This window comes from Serinus canaria, chromosome 20, assembly GCF_022539315.1.
Source record: "Serinus canaria isolate serCan28SL12 chromosome 20, serCan2020, whole genome shotgun sequence".
Lineage (NCBI taxonomy): Eukaryota > Metazoa > Chordata > Aves > Passeriformes > Fringillidae > Serinus > Serinus canaria.
In genome coordinates, this window is record NC_066333.1 from 916,063 (window position 1) to 943,937 (window position 27,875).

Consider the following 27,875-nt stretch of genomic DNA (forward strand, 5'->3'; position numbering starts at 1 on the left):
CTAGGACATGCCAGACCATGGATACCAGATAGAGAGGGGAAGGGAACTGGGTGCCACAGGATTCCTGTCCCACAGCAGTGACCAGTCCCTGCATCCTTCTCCCTGTTCAATGCTGCCCTTTCTGCATGGTTTGCTCAGGGTTATCCAACACAGACATGAAATTAGGGCATAAACGTGAACCAGACAGGAATTAGCCAGTGCCACCAGGTCACAGGCTGCTCCCCTAACCCTCCTCCATGTGGGACGGCTTCCAGCTGCTCTGCAGGGAGGAGGGGACGCTTTGGGAGGAGACACTTAAAGAATGATGGCAAATCCTCCATGCACCCAGTACTGCAGCCACTCCTAGGTGCACCGAGGCTATTAGCATTAATCATCCATGTTTAATGTAATTAGGGAGGTCTTGTTAGTTTTTCTCTAAGCTAGCAGTTTCTAGAATCTCCTGCAGAATAAGTTCCACCAGCTAATGATGCACTGCATGAAATATTCTCTCCCTTCACCATCACTTCACTTCATGCACTGCCACATCACTTGGAGGATGGCATATGTAGATGCTTTAAACTCGCTTCCCTGCCACTCCAGAAGTCCAGGGAATCTCAACACACCTCCTCAAAGTCACAGCCAGTCAAAATCCATATGGCCAGAAATGGCTGGAAACCATGGCAAATCAAATATCTTCTTATCTGTGTCAGAGCTCGGCAGTTAAAACAAGCTATTTTAGGTTATGCTGATTGCTGAAGCCCAAATCAAGTCACTCGCAAGCATCTGCTCACGTGTCACAGGAGACACATCTCAAGCTCTCCATGCACAGGCAGCGAGATGCACCTTGAACACAACAGTAAGTGCAATATCCCATCTCAGAAAGGTGAGTGTGCCAGTCCAGCATGGCAAAACAGCACCGAGACTCCCCACACGCCTCCCTCTCAGCCCTGGGACCTCCCCAAGCCCACCAGGAACCACTATGCCCAGGACTTTTTGACAGCTCCAGGAATGGGAGTTGCTGCCCGACAGCAGAATCACCCCCAAAGCTCTGGGACAACCAAGCCCACAGCAGGGTCCACGGAAGGTTTTGCAAACACCACCCAGCTGCTGAGGCATTATTGGCACATTCCCACTTCTGGACAGTCCTGGAAGCAGGGTGGAGGGGTCACCATCATTTTAAGTGTGCCACTAAACACTGTTCACAGAAGAGCTGGCCAAGAGGGTGCTGAAAACACTGATGGCAGCCAGCAGCTTGTCAGCACAGAGTGTGATAACAGGAACAGGCCTGTGCTGATGGCAGCAAGCACTGAGCTCCCCAGCACAAATGGGGCTCCCAGGGAATTGCTGCATCTCTGAGAACACAAGCAACCAACAGTCCTGCAGCCTACCTAAAATTCTGAGAAATTGCCACCATCACTGCCAGCAAAACCCCCCCTCAAGGTAAGAATTAATTTCTCCATCACTTTGTTCAGCATCAGGATTTTTATCACAGTTTTCAGTTACTGTATCCCAAATTTTACCCGATGCAGGAAATCTGCTACTCTCCCTTGCTCACGGGAAGATATTCCACTGTTTTAGGCAAGGACAAGCATTAAGTGATGCCACCAGGAGCAGCAGAGGTGGTTTTCCCAGGACATTATGAAAAACCCTCCCTCCCCACACCCAGATGACAAGGGATTCTTTGCAAGCTGAAAACAAACCCCACCCTGTAGCCATAGGGCCAGGGAAAGCACAAGTGTCAGCAGCTGAGGAGACAGCACTGAACAGCCTCTACACCTGGGAGACAGGAAGGCATCAGGCTGGACTCATCTCACAGTGAAAAATTCCACTCTTTAGTCAACACTCTTTCCACTTGGACAGTGGCTGTCAGGCAGCCAGCACCCAAGATTTACATCTTCAAAGCTACAATCATCAAGAGGTTTTAATAGCCAGATTCAGTTGAAGCTATTTCCTCCCTTAAGTATGTACAAACCAAGATGTGGCAACATTATGCTAATAGTGAAGAATCAAAGTCAAAATTGCTGGGAAACTTCTGTTGGCTGAGGCACAGGACAAGCTTTGCATGTTAGAGATACTCCATATTCTATTTCACTGTTTAACATGGCATTATCCATAAGATTAAAAAACAAATCACATGAACAAACACAGAAAAGGCTGCAGCAGGCTGCTCCCTCTCCATTAGCATTAAATTTGACAGTGGTTCAGCTATTGCAGCACAGTCTGGTCTGGTCTGAAGAGGAAAGGAAGTCCTCAGACTCAGAGCAGGCAATTAAGCAAATATTCCAACCTTTTATTCCCTTTCGGTAGGGTGCTAGGAAGCTTTAGAAAGTTGTGCTCATTGCTTGGATTGCCCAGGGCTCCCACCTGAACTAACCATGGACTCTGCAGAGCACAGAGATGTCCTCCCTGGTGACAGAGGCACACAGAGGAGCAGAGCCATGTGTCCCCAGTGCCACTGCTCACACTGCTCTCCCAGAGGCCAAGAGTCCCCAGCTCTGAGCACCTGAGAATTTCAAGTATCACAAGCAGTCCCTGAACAATGAATGCCCCAAGGGAGGGGGTATCCAGAGCAAATCCAGCACTTTCTGCAATGCCTCATTTCAGGAATTGAGCAGGCACTGACAAAAGAGCCACTGTGCAGCCCCAGCTCTGAAATCAGAGAGCACAGCAGACCCCAGGTGTGCATGCAGAGCCTTCTCCTGGGGCTCCAGGACCTGTGACCTACAAAGCTCCCAGCCACCATCAGGTCCTCATCTTCACAGCTCGCTCTGCTTTTCCTGCAGGCTCCAAAGCACCACATTCCTGGTTCACAGGCCTCAAGAGTCCCCATAAGCTTTCAAGTTCAGAACCCAGACCACCACTTAGCCACAAGTATGGGTAGCAGGTCTGGATTCAGGGGTGCAGGACCTGTTTGCCCACGCACCCGGCCCCTCCAGCCTGCAGAACCTGCCATGAAGGAATGCCAAGGATCAGAGACTTTGCTAGGAAAGGGACACAAGGGAGAGGCCAGAGCACAGCTCTGCTCAGCACATCCAGTGAACAGACTCAGTTCTAGGCCACAGAGCTGAAGGCACTGGCTTAGTCATGCTGTTCCCATGGTACTGGGACCTACTCCCTTTTGTCCCCTGTCTGGAATTCAGGATGTGACAATGACTCCCTGGCCTTCCAAGGAGGGTCATCAGTAAAGCCCAGCCTCCAGCAACAGCATTAAACGTCACAAGAGCACTCCCTGCTGCTTTCAGGAACCTGCTCACTGGGGAACAGACCATTCTCCTGCCTTGGCAGTTATGTGCCAAAAGCCTTCTAGGCTTCATTTCCCACCTTACTTATATTTATTCCGGTTTCCAAATGAGTGATCTCCTCTCCCTTCACTCCTTTCAACTTAGCAGTTATCTAACTCCAGCTACAAAATAAAAACCATCCACACCAAATTCAGAAATCTCAGGGTGTTCTGCAGGATATTCCAAAGAGCTTCCTCCCAGGCACCTTTTCTCCTTCCTCCCTTCACCTGTAAACACCGAGTACCAAACAGCAGGTGAAGAGGTATTTTGGCATTTCCTGATCAGTGGCTCAGCACTGGATGGTAGAGGGTGAATGGCAGGATAGGAAGCAGGTAACAAGTGATTTAGAGTGGCTTAAGAAAGGTGATGAGAATGATCCAGGCAGATCATGTTTTGAAGGGGCTCCTGAAAGAGACAGTTAACCAGAGGCGTCTCTGGAAGAAGCCACTCCTTGCTCAAGCAATAGAACCTTCCCACAAAACAGTGCTTACTTGGTCTCCCAGAGCCTTAAGAGCCTCCAGAGCCTGCTGGAAAACACCAGCCCAGCTATTCCATAGTCCAAGGAGCTCCAAACAGATCAAGAGCAACCTTGAAAGAAGCCTATCCACAAAGCTCTCTCCTCCTGCTCACCTTCAGCTCTCCCTGCCAGAATGTTCCAGGTGCTCTGAGGCACCTGCACCCACAGCAGGCACCACAAGGAGCACTGGGGTTCTCAGGGATGCAAAGCCCCTGCTCCAAACAAGCCCCTTTGTCAGTTTTGAAGTGACCGAGCCAGGAAGCACAGTGGGGCCACAGCAAAAATGTGGGATCTGCTGTAGTCAGTTTAACAGAAAACATCAGTCCAAGGGACTTTCCAGATAGGAATTTATGGGGCTTTGGTTACAGGCCTTCAGAGCTACAACCCTGCCTAAGAGCTGTGTGCCAGCCTTTGAAGGCACTGAGAGATTCAGCAGGCTGGTGATGCTTAACCATGTCCATACCCATCCCTTCCCTTGCAGCTCCAGCTCCAAAGCACACAGGGCAAGCTCTTCCTGCAAGGGCAGATGGAGGCAACAGATCAAACTTCTCCTTGCAGACACCTCCTGACCCAAACAAGGCCAAAATGGTTTTGGAAAGAACCAGCTCAAGATTTCTGACTACCAAGAGCTGACACACCAAGGAAAAGAAGGTGCCATCAGTTTTCCAGGAAAAATCCCATCTCTACACTTCTCTGAAAATCCCAGCCAAACTGCAAAGATTGCCCAAGGCTGGAGTTGTTCCTCCACTTGGACATCTCCCCACACTTGGCCTGGGAACAATTTTAGACTTGGAATGCATTACTGCATTCAAGCAGCCACTCCTTGTCATGCCAGTCTCCAACCCCCAGACCAGCTGGAGGATGAAATTCCTAGGAGCAGTGAAATGCTAATCTTTGGATGCAGGGCTTTCCAGGGCAGCCATCAGCTCGGCCTCTGCTGTGGTCAGCTCCAAGGCATTGCTGAGAACAGCTCCTGTGACCTCCCAGGACAGACTGACTGTGTCAGCTACTTGGGGTGAGTCCAGCAAGTGCCTTCACCTGAAGTGGCCTCGTGAAGTAAGAACCACCAGCCAAAAATAATCCAATGGTGAGCACCAACACAGCCCCAGAGCAGCACTGAGCTTGTGGGATACAAGGGTGGCAGCAAGGAGCAGGTCTCCAACTGTCTGCTCAAGGGGTTTGTTTGCCAGGAGGAATCCTCCATCAGACTATGGCAAAATACTCCAAAACATGGTGCCACTGTCGGGGCACGTGGCTGGGAAGGACAGGAGGACACTGCTCTGCCCTTGTCACTGCAGGGGGAAGCACAGAGCATATCCAGGCACGGACCCTCAGAACACATAGTGGTCCCAGTGTCACCTGTACAGGGACTTGGGGTCACTTCTAATGTGTGGGACACCATACTGGGAAACAAACCCACTGTATCCCTGCTGCTACATTTTCCTGGAAAGCACTTTCAAGGAAACATTGGGGTTGTTTATGTAGCAGAGGCCCAGCTGAGGATGAAGAGCTGCCCAGTCATGGTTCTTGGATCTGGGCCCCATCAAAGGCCTCAAAGACAGACACAGCAGATACTGACTGAAGATGAAGGTCAGTGGAACAGGATGACTCCCCAAGACAATTCCTCTGTAGGGCTCTGGCAGCCAGGCAGGACCAACACTGTGAACTTGCTGTCAGCAAGAGACTGATCCAGCAGGGAGAAGTCCAGTCCAGTGCTGGAAAGAGAGAGGGCTTGAACTCTCACTGCAGCCCAGGTTACTGGAGACCTGGAGCTCATACTGCAGGAATAACTGTCCTCTTCTATACACCTAAAAGTCTGCTCTCAGCTCTGTCACTATATGATAGCAAGTGAAAAAAAGTCCTTTATCCAACATTCTTTCCAAGGCAAAAAACAGCCACAAATGCTTTTGAAGATTAATGGTAAACTGAAGGAGGCAAAGAAGTGGGACATCAATGAATAAGCGCATTAATTTTCACATCTGACTTCTCTTGCTTCCAATGGCACAGAGCTGGTGAAGAGCTGGCAGATCCTGGACCCCAGTCTGAGAGGGCTGGTGCATCCCAGAAACGTGTGGGGCCCAAACCCCTGCTGCCCTGCAGCCACTGCCCCACAGGACACCCACACTGCTGCTGGGTGGGGCTCCTCCTGCTCCAGGGGCATCCCAAACCCCCTGGAGGTGGCAGCTGCTCTGGGATCAGCCTCTTGTGGCCTTTCAGGGAGGCAGAGCAGCTTTGCCAGCCCTGCCCACAGTGGCCATTCTCCAGATACTATGGCTGGTGCCCCCAGCAGCACCATCACACCAATGAATCCCCTTCCCAGGGGTGTTTCTATTCCTGTCCCAGACATGCAGCAGACACAGGATGCCTATGAGATGACAGCAGACAAGCTTCATACCTACAAGCCCAAGGCCTGAGTTGGGGAAGACAGCTTTGCGTTAAAGCAGCCATAGGGAAAAAACCCAACAACCCCCTTTTAGCAAGAGTTTCAATACTAGTCTTTAGCTGTAACTATGACACACAGCCCAGCTGAGGAAACAGAACAGCAACACATTATTTTGGATACTGCTTTGTAAACAGATGTGTGACCAGTTATCTAACTGCGGGAACATGGACGTGAGTAGGCTTGGAGGGAGCAGCAGAACACTTGCAGGGTTATTTCACTGCAAGCTCACAGCAGTTTGCATCATCTCCATCAGGAAATTTCCATGGACTGCAATGTCAGCAGCTTTGCTGCAACATGCTTGGGAGAATCTATGAGGTGCCACCTCCCTTGGGTACCACAGGACTGTCCCCTCCTACTCTGGCCACTTATAGACACAACCAAGGAGACAGTTACAGGAGGTATTTCCTCAGCTAATTGCTAATTACATTAATTGACAAGATATCTGACTCAGCTGCTCTAGAGCCTGGTGGAAGCTGGGCCTGCTTCTCCCTGTAGCAGGAATGCATTATCCATGGGGACAGGGTGTAACAGCAGTGAGTCACCTCACAGCCACAGCAGGCCACCACAACTGGTGCCACACAGCGTCCTGACTGCAGGAGGATGTGTCTGCCCTGGCAGCTCCCAGCAGGCAGGCAGTGCTGGCAGGGCTCCAGCACCAGCACAGGTGTTCTGCACAAGGTAACACAGGCAGCATGCCTGTGATGGCATCCATGGACAGAGGACAGCAGCCAGAACTGCTGAGCTCAAAGGAAAAATGGAAAAAATAGTCCAGGATTAGGGTGGCACAATACAGAACATAAAACTGTGCCTGCACTCTGCACTGCCACACAGTGTCACAGTCACGGCGGCAGAGCTGAGAACTGCAGAGCCAGGGCCCTTTTCCCCCCACCTGCACCTGACTCCCCCCAGTGCTGAGCAGCCCCTGCCCATGCCCAGGTGCCAGACGGACACATAGCCCCCCCCCCCCCAGCCATGGGGGGCTCAGGTCTGAGCTCTGTTAACATCCCACTCATGCAGGACAGAAGATGCAGGTAACTTCTGGTTTCTCTAGGTCTGGAACCCCACCAAGCATGCTCCAATTTACAATACAAATATCAGTACTGTGTTAAGTACCAGCTGTCCTGAAAGCCAGGATGACATCCCAAATCCAGCACACCCTCTCAGGCTGCTCTCTGGCAGGACATGTGCCTGGCACAACAGTGTCTCCCCCAGGACTGTTCAGCTGGAGTGTTCAGAAGTGCTCCCTGCTCAGAATTCAGGGAGAGAGTTCAATGCTATGGCAGTGCTGAAGGAAACATCTCGATACAACTCTGCTGGGAGTTTTGGCTAAGCTGGTAAATCTCCCACAGGGGCAACAGTGCACACCAGTTCTGCAGGCACAGATATGCACACAGCATTTCGGGGAGTGGTCAAGAATGGACTGGGACACAGTGTCCCATTCTAAACTAAAAATAGTCTGGAATTTGTCTTACAGACTTCAGTCTGAGCTTTCTCTTTGCTCACCTCTGCCATGATTTTGTAGCACAAACATGATTTAGGGGAAATTTTAACAGGGTAGGAATTCACATGATCTCTGGAAGCCCTGCCTTAGCAGGCTGCCTTTTCTTCCTTCAGCTGCATCCCAGAACGCCTGTGCCCCGCGTCCTCAATACATGGAGCACTCTGAACACAGAGGAAGGCACAACAGCACTTCCTAAAGCTAGAGAGGGGCTCTTGTGACTAAATGATCCTGCACTTCCTCATCCAGGCTGTTATCAGAGGAATAATGCTGTCAGGAATCTAAGCAGAGAACTGCTTTATGGTTTGATTCAGCAGCCCCTGCCAGAATGAACCACTGTGCTTTAGGCTTTGGTTCTTGCACACCAGATGCCAGGTTTTGAAACCCTCAAGTTTAGATTTCCCCATACACCATGTATTCTCTGTAAGGGTCAGAACAATCCTTAGTTACTGTTAGGTGTAAGAGCCATAAAGTGCAAAGAGCAATGCCAAGGAACAATAATTGCTTCTGCAGTATGGGAGCTCTTGGCCTGGCTGTGGCAGGTTTCAGTCAGACTTTGTCCTGCCATGTCCCACGGGCATCCCCCTGGATGAGGGATGTTGACCTGCTGGCTCCCTGAAGGTACCAGGGAACAAGAAGACAAACTGAGCAAACAAGAAGGCTCAACCTGAAACTCTGGAGAGAGAGCACACCACAAAAATTCCCAAACCACTACTAAGTGTAGGTTTCCCTCCCTTAAGATGACCCATCCCTGTTCCCCTTCCAGCCAGTAAGTACTGTGGGGATCTCTGTGCAGCCCACCAAAGTGAGCAACAAGCACCTGCTGCCCCTCAAGACCTGAAACAACCACAATACCAGCACACACCATAATGCAGCTGCACTCTGAGGAGCAGCTGCAGAGCTAGAATTACACCACTTGAAGAGTCATTTCCCATATGAGAACATGGGCCCAGATTTTCATGCCTTGGTGCCTAACAGGATATCAGGGAGTAGTTCAGAGGTGTTAAGCCCTATGCTTTATCAATACCAGAAAAATCAGACCTCCCAATCAGAAACTCCTTACTAAGGAAATTCACCCGCTTGTCTTATCAGTGAGAGTTCACCATAAAGCCAGCTAAGAAGTTTATTCACAAATCTCACCTGCAAGAAGAAAAAGGAGTTCTACCTTCAGCTTTTAGTTACTGGAACATGCAGAAACTGTGCAGAGACCAGAGCTCCCACATGCTGAAGTTCCACTGCAGAACATGCAGAGTTCCCCCTTCAGCAGCTCCCTGCTGGACTATTTCCTTCCTACAATTCTCACTGTAGCTACTTGAAAACCCTAACTCTGACCTTCCCTACTTATGAAATGGAGGAAAACAGCAACCAGGAGTTCAGAACTGCAGTCAGTGCTTCCCAGCAAGAGAACTCCGCTTGCAGCCTTCTGAGCCTGTGCATTGGACCTTGACATTACACAAGGCCAGCTCCAAATCCAGGCAGCCAAAAGAACCATGGTCCAAGAGCAGGGCCAGGTTTGGCAGGAATCAGCTGTGGTCCTGATGGATGGCTCAGGGAACCTCAGCACAAGAGGCCAATTGAACAGCAGCCACTACCCCTTCAAATAAAGAAACCTGCGGGTAACCTGAAGGCAAGCACACAGAGAACGGGCAGGACAGCTGAGCTCAGGTGTGCCCATGGTGCAGCACAGCACACACAGGTATTCCCAAACCAGCACAGACCAGCCTCCCCCTGAATACATTCCCTCTCCAGGAAAACCTCAAAGGACTTGGAAAACCTGGGCATGGGCACAGGTTATGGCTTCTGGAGCTTACTCAGAATCCCAGAAAGATCTGTCTGGAAGGAACCTTAAGGGTCATCCAGTCCCACTCCCCTGCCACAGGCAGGGACACCTTCCACTAGCCCAGGCTGCTCTGCGGCCAGCTGTGCAGGCTTCCCAGTTTACCAGCCATTCCCAAGTTTCTGGCAATCCTGCCAAGAGGATTAAGCACCAGTCAGCCCAAAGAGAGTTAAACTGTCAGCTCAACTTTCAGCACCAGGAGCTCAGAGGTGTCTGACAGCACTGCCAGCTGTGCTTCCCTCCGAGCTCCAAAGTTTCTCACAATGTTGCACAACACACAGTGCAGCAAGTCTGCCTAAAATATGCAAATATTACTGACACACGAGTGATTCACAGCCTGAAGTTTGTCACTGGCTGTACAAGGAGATCTTTAAGACTGAAAAGCAACCAACTGCCACCCTTGGCCACTCTGGGCTTGCCCCACACCAGTACACAGAGTCAGGCACAAGTGCCTTGGCTCACTGACCTATCTTCCTTCTGCTGAGGGCTTAGAGAAGCACAGACAATGCAAAGAGCAAATGCATTTCTCTGCAAAGCACCAGGAAGGACTCTTTTCTTTTACTGACCAGTTACCAAGAGGCAAAAAGACACCAAGGGAAAAATCCTGCCCTGTGTTGCAGCTTGTCCAGATGGGAACCTGAGGCTTCCACACATTCAGTAACTTCACTTTTCTACTCATCTGCCAGCTCTGCAGCCTCTCCTTTTGTTTGCTTTGAGCACAAACCCATATTTGTTAACCTCCATCTCTGGGTGATGCTTGCAGGAGCCATCACCTGTATATGAGTACACAAGGCCATGGCTGCAACAGGATCAGGCAGCTCTGGTTTCACGGCCTTTATCTGAGATCACACACAACAATTTGATGCCTGCTGCAAGCCAGGACCTGGAGACAAGCAATCTCTTGCCTTGCAATCTGAACAAGCACTCAGTGTCACAACGCTGAACCAGCTCCTGCTGCAAGAATGAAGGAAACTTCAGTGGTGGGAAGATGCCCAGAGAGACTTGTAGCAATTTGCGCTACTTTATCTTTCAGGCAAGAACACCATTTCCCTGTATCTTGGATATTTTTGCAGTTTTTCTGTAAACACTGTCAGTGTCCACTCAACTCTTCCCTTTTAAGTCTGGACACTGTTTACCACCCTGTAGGTGACCCGCTTCTACAAAGACATATTTTAAAGGTTGTTTGAATACCGGTCTGAAGTTCAGAGAACTAAGCAGAACACCATATTCATTTGCAGAATGTTAGGTTTTATGATTCTGTTCCCATCCTCAAGCACTTAGCCTGCCTTGGTTGGCACCTCAGGTTTTCCTTTTCTTTTTACAGAGGCCAACTGAGCTCACCTGAGGGCTTTTCGGAACCTGCAAGTCCTGAGGGAAGGGGTTTGGCACAGGGGAAAGGACATCAACCAATGCATTTGCAAGGGTAAAACACTTGCACTGCAGCCCAGGGGGGTCTGTGCAGCCCTGCAAGGAAAAGCAGATAACAGCTAATCCTCTAGGGCTTAAATCTGGGGGATAAGGAACTCCACACAGTCCTATTCTGAGAGAATAAACCATTTCACAGTGACTTGCTCATGTAATAAAGGAATTTGATGAGGTTAACTGTTTAGACAAGTCCATGAGTAAGGACAGAAGCAACCTACTCATAGCCTTTCACGGAAATCTCCAAATACTTGGGAAGTAGTTGTTTTGCTGTATTAAGGGAAACTTCTTCACCCTTCCCCATGGATGTAGTTCACTACACACATTGAAAATGGAAAACATGCTACAATATAGCTAAACCTACAAAGCATGCACAGTTTGTAGGTGAGGTTTTAACTCCTTTCCTGAACAGCCTCTGTCTGTCCACTGCAGCCACAAACAATGTCAATCCCAGACCTTCATGCAGTTCTTTTCTCCTCTACAGGAACCTGAGTCCTGGAAGTCAGAGTCAAGTGGCCTTGGAATGGCCTTGCAGCCACCAGGACACATGTGACCAGCGTCAGAAGAGAATGAAAACATCTCCTACCCTCTGTTTTTTAAAGCAGTGCTGGTTAAAAAGCAGATTTTAGCATCTTTAGCCAGACACCAGCTGCTTTAAAAACAGCAGCAATATAAATTAATATGATTCAAATGCAACTGGCCTTTCAGTAATTTTTCCCTTAAACAGGATGCATATCAAATGTTTCAGGGGAACAGACAAGGTGAAAAAAACCTTTGTCTTCATGCTAAGAGCTGTTGTAGCCTTTAGCCTGAAGACCCAGCAACTCAGAAGAAAAATTAGGAAAAAAAAAAAGGATGAGTCTGTCAGCAAAACTGCTGGAAAACAGTTCTGATCTTTACAGGAAAACGGCCAAAAATTTCTCTCACACTGAAGAAGTCAACTTGTTTGAGCTTCCACATTACACAAAGTTTTGTCCTTTTTGCCTGAATACAAGGTTGCTTAAAGCAAGCAAAGCTCAAGGGAGCTGATACACTTGCCAAGGAAGTGTCAACCCTGAGAGATGACAACCTGGAGCAGTCCCAGCCAAACTGTGCAGGTTCCATGCTGAACAGTGGGAGGAGGACACAGCACCCCAATCTCACCCAGAGACACCCCACAAACAGGGGAAATCTGCTTGTCCATCCCCCAATATCAAACATTACAAACAGAACAGTTACAGGTATCAAGCTTCTGTGATGGGTATGACAAAGCCCTCTAACAAATACAAGAAATAACTTGAAAGCATCAGCTCCCTGCTTGCCAGGCGAGGCACTGACACCACCCTGCCTCCCATTAATCAGGAGGAAGTTAGTTAATATTTGAGTAGGCTATTACAGCTCAAGGCAGAGGAGTGAGTACACCGTGCCATGCTCTCATCTACACTCCTTACAAAACAGTTAAAACAAGATAAAGCTGAACACAGCAAAGCAAAGACTGTACAGGGCAGGATACATCCTCACAGTGTTTTGGTGACAAATCATGGTATTTCAGGAAACAGGAAGTTCCCATGGTTTTGGCAGAGTAGAATTAGGCCATGAAATAAGCCCAGTTCTCTGTTAAATCCCTGCCTCTGCTGAGCTCACACAGACCATGCTGGCTCTCCTGGTCTCATCACCCAGCGCATCCCACTGGGTGCTTTCCACAGAGGAGACAGCTGTCCCAGGAGTGATGGAAAGGCAAGAGGCCCCCAAAAAAGCTCATCCAAGTCACACCCTGGTGAAACACCAGCTTTTCTAACTGATGTCAGAGTTGACACAGCTCGGTGCACCTGTCCCCCAGCCCAGCAGCACCATGCCCAGGGTGTGGCCCAGTGCGTGCCTGCATTTTTAGCACCACAAGCATTTGACAACAGGGCCCACAGCACAGCGACTGTGGACATTTGGGGCTTCCTGGCATTAATTTAAGTGAGTTCAACAACACAGGAGGAGATGGAGACAGTTTTGAGAAGGAGGGCATACGAGATCTTTTCTGCCACCACCACTCTGGTAACAGCCTTAAAATCATACCTGTAATTCAGGCTCATTTCAAAGCCCCCTATCTTCCCTGAAGTCTATTGAGCTGTTCTGCTTTCTGCTCCAGCTATTGATTACTGGGGTGGATGGGGTGAGGGGGAACATGAGCCACTGCCTCCCAGCCACTTCTCAGTGATGCCACATCTTGTGACATCACGACTGTCTCCATGGTGACACAGCAACACAACTGAATTGAAACAGGAGGAGGCCAATTAGAACAAGAAAGCTCTTTTGTGGCTGGAACCATAGAAATGAGCAAAAATAAGAGAAACTGTTATTAAAAAGACAAGGTTGTAATAATAAAAAGCTTGCTTTTAGCTTGCTAGGTGAGCCCCAAACCATATCTATATGTAAAATCCCTTCTAGACCAGGAAATCCATGACACCACTAGCTGCATTCCCAGGTCCACAGAACATTGAGCACAGCCTGGATCCAAGATATCACTTTTTCATCTCCCCTCTGTCGAGTTCTCCTCTCCATTGGAGCCTGCTCACATGTTCAGGAGGCTGCTCAGCCCTTGAGCTCGAGCAGAGCACCCAAGCTGAGGTGCCTTTCAGCCTCCACAATTAGCACACACGTGTGCGTGTGCAGGGGCACACACAAAAGAATCCAACCCCAGGCTGCCAATGCACAGTGACTCAGCCAGCGAAGGCTCCACCCTCAGGGATGAAGCACACTCAGGGTTTGGAATGGATGACATGAACAAGATCTGGACTCTCTAAATATCCGATTTATTTTCAGCCTCCAAATGAGAGACAGACACACAGGAACATCTCAGCCAGAGCCAAGTCCGACTCCGGCTGATCCGCGCTTCCCATCCTACAGCGCAGGTTGGCCAGGAAGCACTTGCTGCAGTCCCACAGATGAGGCAGCTGCTCCATTGCTCCAGAGTGGCCAGAAGCAACACACAGCTCTAGGAATTCCCCAGGGAGAGCAGCTGCCTGGAGTGTTCCACAGTCAGGCTCTCAGCCTGAAGCACCTCCACTGTGGCCATGCACTCAGCCCATTAAACACCAGTGACATGCCATACACTCACCAGATTTTTTTCTCAATCAAGCCTGAAAGCTGCAGCAGGTGGGAACAAGCTGAGCACAAACTTCCCAAGAAAGGAAGCTTGAAGGTGTGAGGCACAGCACAAAGTCAGGGAACCCGGAGCAAGGAGAGCAGCAGCCAACAAAGCCACTTGAGCACAGCAACTCTGCACACACTGGAGGTTAAACCTGCATGGGAAACACTGCCTCCCACAGCTCCTGGGAGCAGCCCTGTTGTGCTCCTCTCCTGCAATTCCATGGGAAAGTGAGGCATGCAATGCTGCCAGGGCAGGCAGAGCACACAGATCCCTGGTCCTGGCACACTCATGACATAAGGAGGCAGGGCAGCAGCTGCTTGGCAGATGCTCTGTGATAAGAGGCACAGCTGCCCAAAACTGAGTCACCTTAGAAAAAAAAATGCTGAAAAACATCATACAATAAGAATTAGCATAAATTTGATTTAACGGGTGCCCTCAACAACCTCTGCAGAAGCATTTTTTTGGTCCTCATCCATTCAAGTGAGTCTTTGTACATAACCCTTGTATCAGCCCCTTACAACTGTCAGGTGAGGTTATTTCACATGCAGCAGAACCTGAGGTAAGGCACTAACAGTGACAGGGGTTCTTGCTGGGATTCGCCATTAAAAATGAGCCATTCTGTGACACACGCCTGAGAAATGGGACAATGGGACTTCCTCAAGCCACTGTCACTTCTGAACACAGCTGGTTCAAGTACAGCTTTTGGCACATGGCTTCTGCAGAACTGCACCTGAGTGGCTCCAATTTCCAAATGGTGGAGACCCTTCAAAAGGTTTGTGTGAATGTTTTAGTACGTTCTGGACCCTGTGTTCCTGCTTTACCAGCTCCTTCACCCAGATCTGCAATCACATGCACCTGCTGCCTGCACACACCAGCACCCACACCCAGAGGATGTTGGCTAACAAGAGCAAGAAGTAGCACAGAGCAGAAAACATGATTTTCTGTGTGAACCAGGCATTGCAGCAGTAGAAAAAGCCATCAGTTACAGAAGGGAAAGAAACAGACAGAGGCAGAAAAAAGGGCTTTGGAAATAACCAGTCTCTAAAGTTATTTTTAGAGCTGCCTCCCCAACATCCAAGATATCCAGAGCCGTTCAAAAAAAAATATAAATCAAAGGTAAGTGCACAAATAGCACTGGCAGGAGCAGGCAAACAGTGCTTCAAAGTTACTGCTGCCACCAGCAGCAATGGCTGGCCTGCTTCTGCTCCATTCAGGCAGCCTCCTCAGCCTGGGCTCTGCTTTGCTGTGCCACAGCGAGCTCAGGGCACCCAGCCCAGTGTATTGGGCACTGCAGACGGTGCCAGCCGGGCACTGCTGTCTCGGGGGAAGGACAGTGCCTCCATCCCCCTTGGACAGCACATTGTGGTACAGAATCAATCAGACTGAGTCCAGGCTGTGACCGAACATCCTCCTATCAACTAAACCACGGCTGAGCCCCCTGAGCCGCCTCCTCTCCAGGCTGAGCCCCCCCCCAGCTGCTCCGGCTGCCCCATTCCTTTCCCTGGACAACGGGGGTGACAGTCTGGGGCTGTGTCCCTGCGCACTGACACAGCCCAGCGCACTCTCGAAGCGGCAGTCGGAGCTCACCCGGCCCAGCCCCGGCCCCGCGGGCAGCGCCTCAGCAGCGGCCCGGCCTGGCCGGCGCTCACCTCGCCCTACGGCCCTGGGCCGGCGCTCACCTCGCCCTACGGCCCTGCTGCAAAACGCGGCAGCCGCAAAGCGCGCCCGGCAGGGCAGGGCACGCAGCGCCCGGGGCCGCGGCCTAGCGGGACCCCCCCGGCCCCGGGACCTCTCTCCCACCTCGGCCCGCAGCGCCCGGGGCTGCCCCGCCCGCTCCCGCTGCGGCCCGCGGAGCAGCACACAGCCGTGCCCTTTGCGCACCCGTGGGAAATCTGCCCTGGGCCCGTCTTGCGAGCAGGCACTGAGCATCTCCCAGCTCCAGCTCCCGGGGCCCAGCCGGCTCCTGCTGTCACTGAATCACTTGGGCTGGAAAGCACCTTTGAGACCACCGAGTCCGACCCATGACCTATTCTCACCTTGTCACCAGCCCAGAGCACCGAGTGCCACATACAGTCCTTCCCTGGACACCTCCCAGTCCCTGGGCCAGTGCCTGACCACCCTTTCTGTGAAGAAATTCCTCCTTATGTCCAACCTAAACAGTTTAAGGACAGCGCCCTCTCATCCTGTTGCTGGCTGCCTGGGAGCAGAGGCTGGTCTGCCCTGCTGCCACCACTCAAGATGTTCTCCCTTTTATCTCTTAACCTGCACATTTCATCAGTCCTGATGCACTACAGAGAGGAACTAAGGCATCCCACAGATGAACACCTAAAACACAGGGATCCCTTCTGGCTGGGGCACACACAGGGCCCTGGTGTGTCAGAGGGAATGAGTGACTGTCAGAGCTGTTCAGCAAACCCTCACACGGCTGGGACAGGGAGCAGCAGTCTCAGCAGCAGCCACCCGGGCACGGTGACAGCAGCCACAGCTCCATCAGGCCTTTTGGCTGCCCTCCCCAAAGCCCTGATTCCCCCAGGCAGCCCAGTTCAGTGCTTGACTCGCGTGAGTACAGCTCCTGGGAGGGAGCAGGGCCTGGAGGGCTGCTCTGGCAGTGTCCCCTCAGCACCTGGGTGCTCTGCAGCACTCATCTCCAGCAGGGCCCTCAAAGGAGCAGCGATAAAAGCTAATGTGTGGCACCACACTGCTGGTCGTGCAGCAGTGAGGAGATTGCAGGGTGACAGCAACACGGACACTGAACCTGTGCCAAGAACAAAGGCCAACAGCAGCAGCATCGTGGCCAAGGCAACAGGCTGCTGGTGAGCAGGGCTCTGCTTCCCAGCATCCAGGATTCCCTGCTCAAGGCCTGGCGCTTGGCACGCTGCAAACCTAAGCATCACCGAAACCCAATACTTTGGAAATAAAGCAGCTACTTTGTCCAGAACCAGGAGCTCAGGAGGTGCAAGCACTGTGCAATACCCTTGTACTTCCAAGGGATCAGACCAAGCACTGTTTCAGGCACCGGAGAAATTTTCCAGCTCCATTCCACCAGTATCCATCTCCCCGAAGCCACCTTCTCCCCAGGAAAGCACCAGCCCAGGCAGTACAAGGCTGGGCATTACAGCAGTCTTGCACTGCCAGGGAGCTTGCTGTGCTCAGAGCAGCAGCGCTGAAAGGCCAGAATTCCCAGTCTGGGCCTGCTGCTGGAGTGGCAGCTCAGACTGGCAGCTCTGGCAGCTGCTCAGCGGAGCACATCAAAGCCTGGAAGAGTTCCTGCACAGAAATGTAGTAACCCCATGTTGGGGCACACCAAGGGACTGAAAAGCCTCAGGGTTCAAACAAGGGAAAGGAGGGCTCTCAACAAAGCAGCCACTGCAGTGACCTGAGAGCCCTGGCATGGCCCATGACGTGTCCTGCACACACTGTTCTCCACAGAGCAGCACTGACCAGGCTGGCACAGACATGGCTCCTAACGAGGGCCTGCAGCAGGGTCCAGGCACTCCCTCAGGGACAATTCCACAGCAGCCTTTGGGACACCTTCTCTGGCTTCAGATACAGGTACCTGGCTCTTGTGTGTAAGGCCTAATAGGGATGTAGCATCCACAATTTAACTTCCCAATTTTAACTTCTAATTCAATGTAGCTCTAGATATGCTCACTCTGGGTATGAACTTTAGGCTTGGAGATCCCTCCTGCACACAGCGGATGCCTGGCTGGGCGCTGTTCAGGTAGATCTTAACCACTCCCAGAATAGAAACAAAACAAGACAAATAATACTTAGAAGTTTGACTAATCTTATGGAAAAAACTTGTAATAAAAATTCCCTTTTATGAACTCTTAAATAGCTTTCAGCTTTCATCAGACATCACCTTGCACTATGACAATGCATCAGGAGAAAGGCATAAGCAACTTCTGATCTCCACTTAAATTCCAGCTCTGACAGACCAGCACCACAGGTAAGAATTTACCTTTGAAACATTCACCACTCAAGTTTCTTGGTCAAACTTCAAACTGAAGAGACAAAACAGCAGCTTAAGCTTTGATCTCTTGGAACTAGGTTCAGAAAAGATTCCACCACAGTGAAAAGATTTTCACTGCAGTGAAACCTGGATGTCTTAATGAAGAGCACTAAATGGGATACACGAGACTGCCTGTCAGCACACCCTTGATGTAAATATGAGTGCTAAGGTTTAAAATGTATGTACATTCCTTTTCAAGTACTGCTGTCCAATGCACCAAGCCACAGCCTGGCTCCGGTGAGACCCCTTAGAGACTGGTTTCATGTTCTTGGTTTTCCCAGAGAAACTGAGAAACTTCACCCCCCCTAGACCCTGCAAAGCAGAGGAGATAACCCAGTTCTGCATGCACTGTCTGCTCAGGTGATGCTGCAGCACCTGTGCAGGCATCAAGCAACCTGCCTATGCGCCAGCAGGTGCATGTGCCCCTCTGCCTTTACTGGCAATTCACACTGCAAGGCTAAGGAGGAAGGAAGGAGGAGAGAATCAGAACTCAGCTGTCTTTCTAGATATACAGAAATTTGGGAAGAGGCCTAGCAGTGCATAACCCACAGCCCTGTCCCCTACAGAAATGGAGCAGTCTCCAGTCCTGGGGGAGCATTAACTGACCCCAGCAATGCTTGTCACCTGCTGTGACAGCAAACCAGCCGCCACATTGAGCTACGTCAACACTGGGACTGGCCTACCTAATGCTGCCCATTTAATTAGAGATCAGACTCGTGTGGGCAGGTGGATCTGAGCACTTACCTCGCTGTTTTCAGTGAAAATCACAAATACTTTTGGAATGGTGCCTTTTGCATTCACCAGCCAGACCCTAGCAGAGCAGAAGTAGTTTCCTCTTGCTTCTCCAGGGGACAGAAGGTTGGTACTTAATGCACCGATCTGCACCAAAGGGCCAGCAATTATTAATTCTGCAAGACAAATTGAAGTGGACAGAATTTCTGAATATTTTCTCCTCTCCTAAACTGGCCCATCTGCAAATAGTTTAACTTTTGCCTGTTTAAAGGCAGCTTATGTTAAAGCCTGGTGTCATTCTGCACCCCACTTCTTCTCTCCAGGTGGGAGACCAGGAGAGAAGGGAAAGACACTCATTTTTCCATGAGCGCTTCTGGAGAGACCCAAATTCACCATTCCCAACTCCAGCCCTCACAAAACTTTATCCAACGCCTGAACTCTAATCGCCTTTCACAGCAAACAGCAATCATACTTAGCACTGCTCCCCTCCCTTTTAAATCTGCTCTGATAGAAAACACACTGACAACTTTTCACTGCAGAAATTACAGGGGATTTTTCTTGAACAGGGCCACTCGCCTGCACAGCCTTAATCCTTCCAACTCACATATGTCCCTGTAACTTGCACTGCTCTGAATCCAATTATGCCTCCTCAATCCATTAAAAATATTTGAGGCTGTTGTGCAGGTTGCACAGAGCAAGAGTATCAGTTGAAGAGGCACAACCAGGCCCTGCTGTACCATGGTTCTGCAGGTGTGCATGAAGTGGGTTATGAGAAAAATTAAAGTGTCACGGTGACTTTCACACAATCCAGTGACTAGCTCACTCCAGACCACCCCAGTCTGGGCTCAAACAACAAGAAAATCCATACAGGAGACAAGAACTGACACACAGCTGTTTGTAAATGCCCAGCTGTCATTAGTTACCCATTAAAGCTTTCACAGTTCTCTTGCTCTGGCAGCATGCACAGCCAGGAACGCGCTCACAGAGCAGCAGGTTTCCCGTGCATCAGGCTGCAGCAGCAGAATAACCTTGAGCTGAGCAGTCAGAAGTGTCCACAAACCCAAACTGCACACACAGATCAAGCACCCAACCACTGACACACAGAGCTGTGAGCAAAACAAGCTGACACCGTGTGCTGGGACACCAGCTACATCTCCACGCAGGGTCCTGTGGGGCTCCCAGCACATTGGAGTGCCAGATCCCACTGGACTGTACAGACAGACAACCCACACTTCATAGAAACCAAGTTCTTCCTTTATCACCTTTGCTACCCAGGGTCTCCTTGTCCTTTCCAGGCTGGCACAGTGCACAGAAGTTACACTCCAGCACTTCCCCAGATCCTGGGGCCCTCAGCTGCACCCCAAAGTTACACTGCCATGACAGAAGTGGGACGAAGTAGCAAGCTGGATGCAAAATTACCACGTGGCAGTTTGGTGTTTGCACCTTAAAGGTGAGTTCTTAGGTTTTCCACACCTGCCAACAACAGACAAATTCTGCAGATAACCCTCCTCCAAGTATCTGGGTGCAGACACACATCAATACTTATCTGAAAGACAGAGAGACTGAATTTGATGAACAGTTACAATCTTCTCCACGCCTTCAAGAACATGCAACTTCATAGCACCAAATGCCTGTTGGAAGAGCAATTACCAGCAAAGTAATTTGGACCCTCTGGAATCAAGTCTGCCAATTTACACGACTTGGCAATATGGCTTGTTATCATCCCACATGATTGGAATTTATTTTAGGATTCAATGCCACATGCTGTGGGATTTTTTTTCCTCCCTTCTTTTCCTCTCCCAAGTGACAAGCAACAGCCTAGGATTCAGAGGTCCTAATTCCATTCTCATCTCAAAGACATTTCCTGCACAACCTGGGGTCAAAGTCTTTGCAGAATAAGTAATATTAGTCCTACCAACAGCATCCGACAAACAAGCCTCTCAATCAAGACTGGAGTAGAAATTAAGAGCTACATCTACTGACTGCTCACAACCAACCATAACATCCTCACGGTCCTGCAACGCACACTAAAGCCGGGTTGCACCTGCAGTTAAATCCCGAGGGGTTCAGCCTCAACTCCTGCACAGGGCGAGCCTGGGCTGCCACACCAGGTACCTTCAGCCAGGACCCGTTCTCCCAAGCTAAAAAAAGAGACTTTTCAGAGCCAGCTCTGGGCGGGAGGTGCCAGCTCGCTGCGCTGCGAAATGTCAGCCTTCAGCTCCGTGCCTCGCCCAGACAATTCCCTTTTCTTCTCCAGGGGAGGAAGAATCCGAACGCCTCTCCAAAGAAAGGGCCCGAGTCCCCCGGCAGGGAACCCATTTCGTGAAGCTCCGCTTCCCTCCCTGCGGCACCCAGCGACTCCGTAAGGGCCTGAAGCACCGGCCCGACCCCGCGCGGCCCCAGTGGACGGATCCAGCGGGGCTGGCAGCGGGCAGCGCCCACCCCCGCCCGGCCCGGCTCCCCGCGGCGCAGGCGGCATGCGGGGGAGGAGGAGGAGGATGGAGCGGCCCCCGGTGCCCAGCCCGGCCCGGAGCCGAGCGGGGCGGCCCCGGCGCTCCCACGGAGGCCCGGGACGCGCGTGGGAAGCGGAAGGGGCGGCGGGCCCGGCAAGCGGCGGAGCAGCGGCAGCAGCGAAGGAAGGAGGGAGGGAGGGGGCGGCACCCCCGCCCGCAGCCATGCAGGGCCCGGCTCGGCCCCCCGCTCGCGCGGTCACTCACATTGCCTGAGGAGCTCCAGACACAAAGCCATGGGAGACACAAAGAGGGGCGGAGGGGACCGGAGAGACGGGGGGGGCGCGGGGCGAGGGCACTCGGCCCGGCCTGAGTCCCGCGGAGGGGAGGAAGAGGAGGAAGAGCCGCCGGCGGGGCCGCTCGCGGTCCGGGGCCGCTCCGGCTGCTCGTGCGGCCGCCGCTGGAGAAGGGAGGAGACGCGCGGAGCCGCCGCCGCACTCACCGCGCCCGCCCGCCGCTCCGGCCGCGCGCCCGGGCGGGGCCGCGCATTAAACGGCCGGCCCGCCCCGGGACCGCCCCGCGCCCGGGCACCGGCACCGCCCCGAGCCCGCCCCGCCGCGCTCCCACGGCCGCGCGGGTCCCTCCGCCCCGCCGGACACGCGGCGGAACCCCCGGCACTACCGAGTGGGGTCGCGGGCGGCGGCGGCCGCTGCCTCAGCGCCGCTGCCGCGGGGGAGCCGAGCGCTGCTGAACAAAGCGGGTGCCGCTCCCACCCCACGCAGGAGCTTTGTCTCCTTGTCGCGGCAGCCGCGGTGACATCTTCCCCAGCGCGGCCGCGGTCCCACCTACGGGCAAACGTGGGTTTGGCTGATAGAGCCCTCCCGTTTTTACCTCTCCAGCCGCTCCAGTCGCGGAGCGGGCGCGGTGGGACCCCCGTGGGCGGCGGGTGCAGGGGCGCGGCGCTGCCGCCACGCATCTCCTGCAGCATCGCCGAGAGGAACCCTCTGGTTCAGAGGGAAATACATGGAAAATGAACAAGTGGGACGAAGAGGGTGGGTGTTTTCCCCTGGTCCCAGATTGCTGGTGGAGTTCTGCCCCGCTGGGCGTGGGGAGAGGGAGCGGAGGCTCAGCGGGTGCGGGCGGTGTGTTGGGGCTGTGCTTTGAGCCTCCCCTGGGGCTGCCAGAGCAGGGCTGATGGAGGATAGAGGTGTGGAGGAGAGCAGGGCTGGCACAGCGTGCGGGTTGCGGGAAGAACCTGCTGGGCAGAGCCACCCGGGTCTGTGCCCCGGGCACAGCCACGCTGGGTGCTGCAGGAGCACCCAGCTCTATCCCTCAGATCCTGCGCTGACACGCGGAGCAGATGAGCACAAGGCTCCCCTGGCCCGGGACAGCTTTGCGAGGCCGTAGTCGCTCCGTGTGGCGGTGTCTGACCCAGACGGGCAGCGGGTGCCCGCCAGCCCAGAGTGGTGCGGGCACTGGTGGTGCTGGGCCCTGGGCAGGGCCGTGGCCGTGCGAGCCCCGGTGCTGCCCCGTGGCCCCTGCCAGCCGAACGTGTGCTGCCCCGGCCCCGCGCTGCTTCCATCGTTCCTCGGTGCTGGGATTGATTGATAGCTCGCTGGGCTCCCAGCACTCGGAGAAGGGCTGGTCTGCAGCAAGGAGCGATCAAAGCGCCGTGGGAAACAGCGCGCTGAGCTCAAGTGCTGCCGGCTCCGGAGGCAGGACCGAGCCGCCGCCGCCCTCGGCGTTCAGCAACAGAATCGCTGCGGATTTGCTGCTTCCGCTCTTGGAAGCAGCAGCACAATGGGACTGAAGGAGAATTTGGTCAGAGTCAGTCCTGAGCCTTGGGACCCTCAGCCTAGGGCCTTCTCACTCTGCTGCCCAGCAAGAAAAAAAAGGAAACTTGCTTTCAGTTCAGGGTCTCCCAGGTAGCTCTGAACTGCCAGTCTCTTTCTGAACCCTCAGAAATACCCAGGTCATGGTTCAGTAGATGGAAAAGATAATGGGAAAGCGTTAAGGAGAAGAAAAGCAACACAAACCAAGACATACACAAAGAAACTCTCATTTGCCTGCACTGTCTGACATCCTGAAAATGCTCCAGGCTGTTCGCAGAGCCTCACTCAACCCCACCCAGCCCTGCTCTCCTGGCACAGGTGTGTCTGGCTCAGCTAAGGCTGTCCTTGGCTGCTGCGGGGACTTCCCCAGCAATGGCACAAGCCCTGTGGCCGTGGGGAACTGCAGAGGGGCTGAGCATCACCAACAGGGGGGGACATAAAGGGGCACCTATGGCTGTCTGGTGTCAGGGCAGCTCTGTGCTCACCTGGGTCACAAGGACAGCCAGCACGTGGGAATGCCACCATACCCCTTGGCCTGAGGAGACCAGGAGTTTGTGTACCTGGCACACTGCCCTCCAGCCAGCTCTCCTCACGGGCAGAGCACAGCGCTGTGCACGGACTCCTGGTGCTGCCCTCCCAGAGGCTTTGAGTGAGCCGAGGCACCCCTTGGTGCTTTGGCTTCTCCTCTCCCACGAGGACAGCACCAACTCCTTTTCCTGTTATCAAAGCTGATAAAAGCAAGCAACAAGAAGGACTTGTCTTTCTGATCATGTCAGCAAAGGGAAATGCTGGCAGCTGCCTTTGTTTCTACTCCTTTGTAGATGGTCCCTGCTGGGAGAAGGCAGGCTGGGCCAGGACCTTGGAGCTGTGCTCACCTCCCGTGTCTGTGCCAGCACAGCATCCCACAGTGTGGCTGCAGCTCCCTCTTTCCTGGGGACCTGGGCATTTCTGTGGCCTCAAACCCATTGCAGCTGGTTCTGCGTGCTAGCCACATGCCTGCAGCAGGCAGCGAGCTCACAGCCCGGGTGCTGCCCGTGGGAGTGTTGAAACCTGGCAGCAAAGAGCACTGGGCACATAAAGACAGGGATGGTTTGGGTTTGGGGGTGGAGCTGGGAGTGGGGCTGTGGCCATGGCACGGCTTCCGAGGGAAAAGGGAGCGCTGGCTGGGCACAGGGCTGTGGTGGAGTTTCCATAATAACAAGGGAAAGATCAGAGGTGAAAAATGATTTGGCAAATGTGGACAGAAACAGCTGTCATTAATTTCTTTTTGTCCCACAGACACACGAATACATCACAGAACGTGTGTGCGTGCCCTTTTTTCCTCTGCAAACACTGATGGAGCATGCAACAGAAATCTTTCCCTGGCACACACATAGACACACACACACACGGTCTCCCTCTAATCCCTTTCCTGCTTGTATGTCAGAAAAAGCTATTTCTGGAACATGAAATCTAGGTCAAAAAGAAGGAGAAAATCTGAAGGGAATGATAGCAGTCCCTCCCAAAGGCTGTGCGGGGTCAGCTCAGGCCGATGGGATTAGTGAGGGGCCACAGTGGTGCTTCAGCCCCGGCTGAGCCACGGTTCCTGGCCTGGTGTGAGCTCCCTGTGTCTTCCCATCACTGCTACTTCCCCACACAGGAGAGAAGGCCATGACAGCCAAGAGGAGTGCAACAGAAATCGCCTGCCTACACAGAGCTCAGGATCATGGCACACGAGGAGGAGAAGGAGGAGGAAGATAAACGACTTTCCCAGAAGCCGTGGAAACTCGTCCCACAGTGAGCCTTGGAGGGTGCAGGCACTTTGTCCCTCCTAAGCACAGCTCTGCAGCCCTTGCAAGAGCATCAATGCCAGGGGACTGTGTGCCTTCCCCCAGCACAACCATGGGCCCTGAAGCCAGCTCTCTAATTTAGTCATAAACAGGGAAACAAAAGCAATACAAAGAAGACAGGAAGCAGGTGGGAGACAGAGGGCAGTTGTTCTCTCCCGACCTTTGGGAGTATCTCTTCCAGGCAGTGTTCTCCTGCCCAGCCTGAGCTTGGAAAAGTTCTGGTATATGGAGGGTACAAGGTGCGTGCAGCCCTGACCTCCCTGCAAGAGATCTGGACACAGGATAAGGAGCTGGACACCTGAGCTTTTCGGGAGTGGGCTGCTGAACCCCAGGGCAGGATGCTCTGAGCAAGGGTGCTGTTACCAGATGGCACAAGGAGGACTGGGAAGAGCTCGAGTAGAACTGGCTTGGTGTGAGCTTTCCCTGCTGTATTTGCTTGCTCACCTCCGCTTTCCTGTTTCCCCTGGACATCAAATACTCTGCTCTGCATTGCAAGCAGTCTATTAAACAAGTAATTCCCTGAGCTGCCTCTAATAAGCAGGAGCCGGGGCTGGGGAGCCCTTTGTGGCGCTGGGAGCGGGTGCGGCTGTCACTGCACGCCTAGCAATTAGAGGAAGAGGTTCCACTGGGGCTTTTGAGTCTCTGGCTGTGCAAGGCACAAAGCTTTGTTTAAGGCTGATCAAGGGCAGCTCATCATCTGTCTCGCTGGCTGTCAAACGGGAGCTAATTGCCTTGTAATGTGCCGGTGACACAGGCATTAGTGGGAGGAACTGGCGTGGCAGGGGTGTGACAGCTGTCAGAGCTCTCCCCCGTGCTCCCCACACACCCTGCACGGAGCTTGCTGCCCCTCCTCCTGCCCTCAGACGGTGCCCAAATCCCTCTGCTTCAGCATCCAACCCCCACATGGCCCTCAAGGAACAAAAAGCCTGAACAAAAAGCACCAGAACTGTTGCTGCTGGTGCCTCTTTAGGACGTGACCCTGCACAGACAAAAGCGTGGTGGTTCCCATTGCTCTGGGCTGGTCCACAGATGTTGGATGAAGGAAGGTGTCCCTGGGATGTGTCTGGGTCAGAGCTCTTAATAGTGTCATCCCAGAGCCCTGCGTGGAGCAGAGGCCATGAGTGACCATTACACCTGCAGGTGACAGTGCACCCACCCCTCTCTGTGTGTCCAGGCTTATGCCACCAAGCTGCCACCTGCTGCTTGGAAGGCCCCTCTCCTATACCACCAGCCACTTAGAGCCTCAGGGATGCACAGAAAAGGCCCTGGGGGTGCTGCTCAACAGCAGCTGAACATGAGCCAGGTGGGCAAGAGGCCAATGACACCTGACCTGTACCAGCCATGGGGTGGCAGCAGGACCAAGGCAGTGACTGCCCCCTGTGCTGGGCACTGGTGAGGCACCTCACGAGTTGTGTCCATTTGGGCCCCTGTGACAAGAAAGACATTGAGGGGCTGGAATGTATCCAGGGAAGGAAATGGAGCTGGGGAAGGGGCTGGAGCCCCAGAAGCAGCTGAGGAAGCTGAGGGGCTCAGCCTGCAATAAAGGAGACTCAGGGGGGACCTCACTCTCTACAACGCCCTGAGAGGAGGGTGCAGCCAGGTGGGGATCAGGCTCTTCTCCCAAGTAACAAGTGGCAGGATGAGAGGGAATGGCCTCAAAGATGCACCAGGGGAGATTTAGATTGGATATTAGGGAAAGGGTGCTCAGGCACTGGCACAGCTGCCTAGGGAAGTGGTGGAGTCACCATCTCTGGGAAGTGTTGAAAAACTTGTGGACGTGGCACTTGGGGACATGGGTTTCTGGTGGCTTTTGCAGTGCTGGGTTAACAGTTGGACTCAATGATCCTAAAGGGCTTTTCCGATCAAAATAATTCCATGATTTGCAGGGGAACTGAGCCCAGATGGCTGATTAGAGGTGTGAGTGCTGCCCAGATGTGTCTCCTGCCTCCCACATCCTGTGCATGCACAACCACAGATGCTCCTCTCTCCTCCTCAATCCTCCACCAAAACTCTTTCCCTCCCCAAGGCCCAGCAGCCAACGTGAAGGGCTGGGGGATGCTCTGGGAACCAGCAGAACTGTGCTGGGTCATGTCAGAGAGAGGTGGCACCTAGGCATTTTGGAAGCCCCTTCTGTGTTGTGCCTGCTGCTGCTGCCTGGTGTCAGCCTGGACCTGTGGCAGCACCAAGATCAGCAGCACTGAGCCAGCAAGGAGAGGGCTGTGGGACAGGGGCAGCCAGGTGGGAGGAGTGGGACAGGACAGAGCAAAGAGGGTGGGCAGGAAGTAGGGATATCCTCCCAGGGAGGGAGGGCAGGGATGTCCTCCAGTTCCTGCCTCATCCTGCAAACCTTGACTGGGATGGCTTTGCAGCTCAAACCACTGAAGGGAGATGTTCTATGCCCATATCCCTGGGGCCTGCAGCCAGGCAGGAAGGCTGCACTGCCTCCTCCCCATTCCCCACTCTACCCAGAGCTGGGATGTGCTGTCTCCCACTGACAGCCCATCCCATCCCATCCCATCCCATCCCATCCCATCCCATCCCATCCCATCCCATCCCATCCCATCCCATCCCATCCCATCCCATCCCATCCCATCCCATCCCATCCAGCCATCCCATCCCCCATCCCATCCCATCCATCCATCCCATCCCATCCCATCCCATCCCATCCCATCCCATCCCATCCCATCCCAGTGCTGTGGCAGCTTTGCCCGCAGCAGATGAGCTGAGGCTGCTCTGAACCTCCCTTGGTGCCAGGGCTGGTGCTAAGAGGCCCCGTCCTGCTGGGCCTGACCCCAGCCCCATGGGGATGGGACGTGCTGCCTCCACAGACAGCCCTGGGGAGGCTCTGCATTCCTCCTGCCTGCTCTGCCATCTGCCTTGCACCATGAACAGGCACCACCATGTTCAGGAACATCAAGGTAT

General features: G+C 53.0%; 1 protein-coding gene and 1 long non-coding RNA gene across 3 annotated transcripts in view; both read right to left on the reverse strand.

Annotated features, from left to right (window-relative positions):
• Nucleotides 1-27,875, reverse strand: part of DLGAP4 (DLG associated protein 4) — a 59,616-nt gene that overhangs the window by 16,011 nt on the left and 15,730 nt on the right. Inside the window, exon 1 of one of the 2 annotated variants that reach the window (XM_030230912.2) lies at nucleotides 21,560-21,784. The exons of the other annotated variant lie outside the window; for it this stretch is intronic. Within the exon in view, the coding sequence (XP_030086772.1) occupies nucleotides 21,560-21,590 (31 nt within the window). The 5' untranslated portion in view covers nucleotides 21,591-21,784. Of the gene's footprint in view, nucleotides 1-21,559; nucleotides 21,785-27,875 lie in introns of those variants that run through there. 2 annotated transcript variants of the gene reach the window in all.
• Nucleotides 18,855-21,525, reverse strand: LOC127060290 (uncharacterized). Its single transcript, XR_007779175.1, has 2 exons — nucleotides 20,887-21,525; nucleotides 18,855-19,018 (listed from the first exon to the last, which is right to left on the reverse strand). It is a non-coding gene; the product is annotated as an uncharacterized LOC127060290 (long non-coding RNA).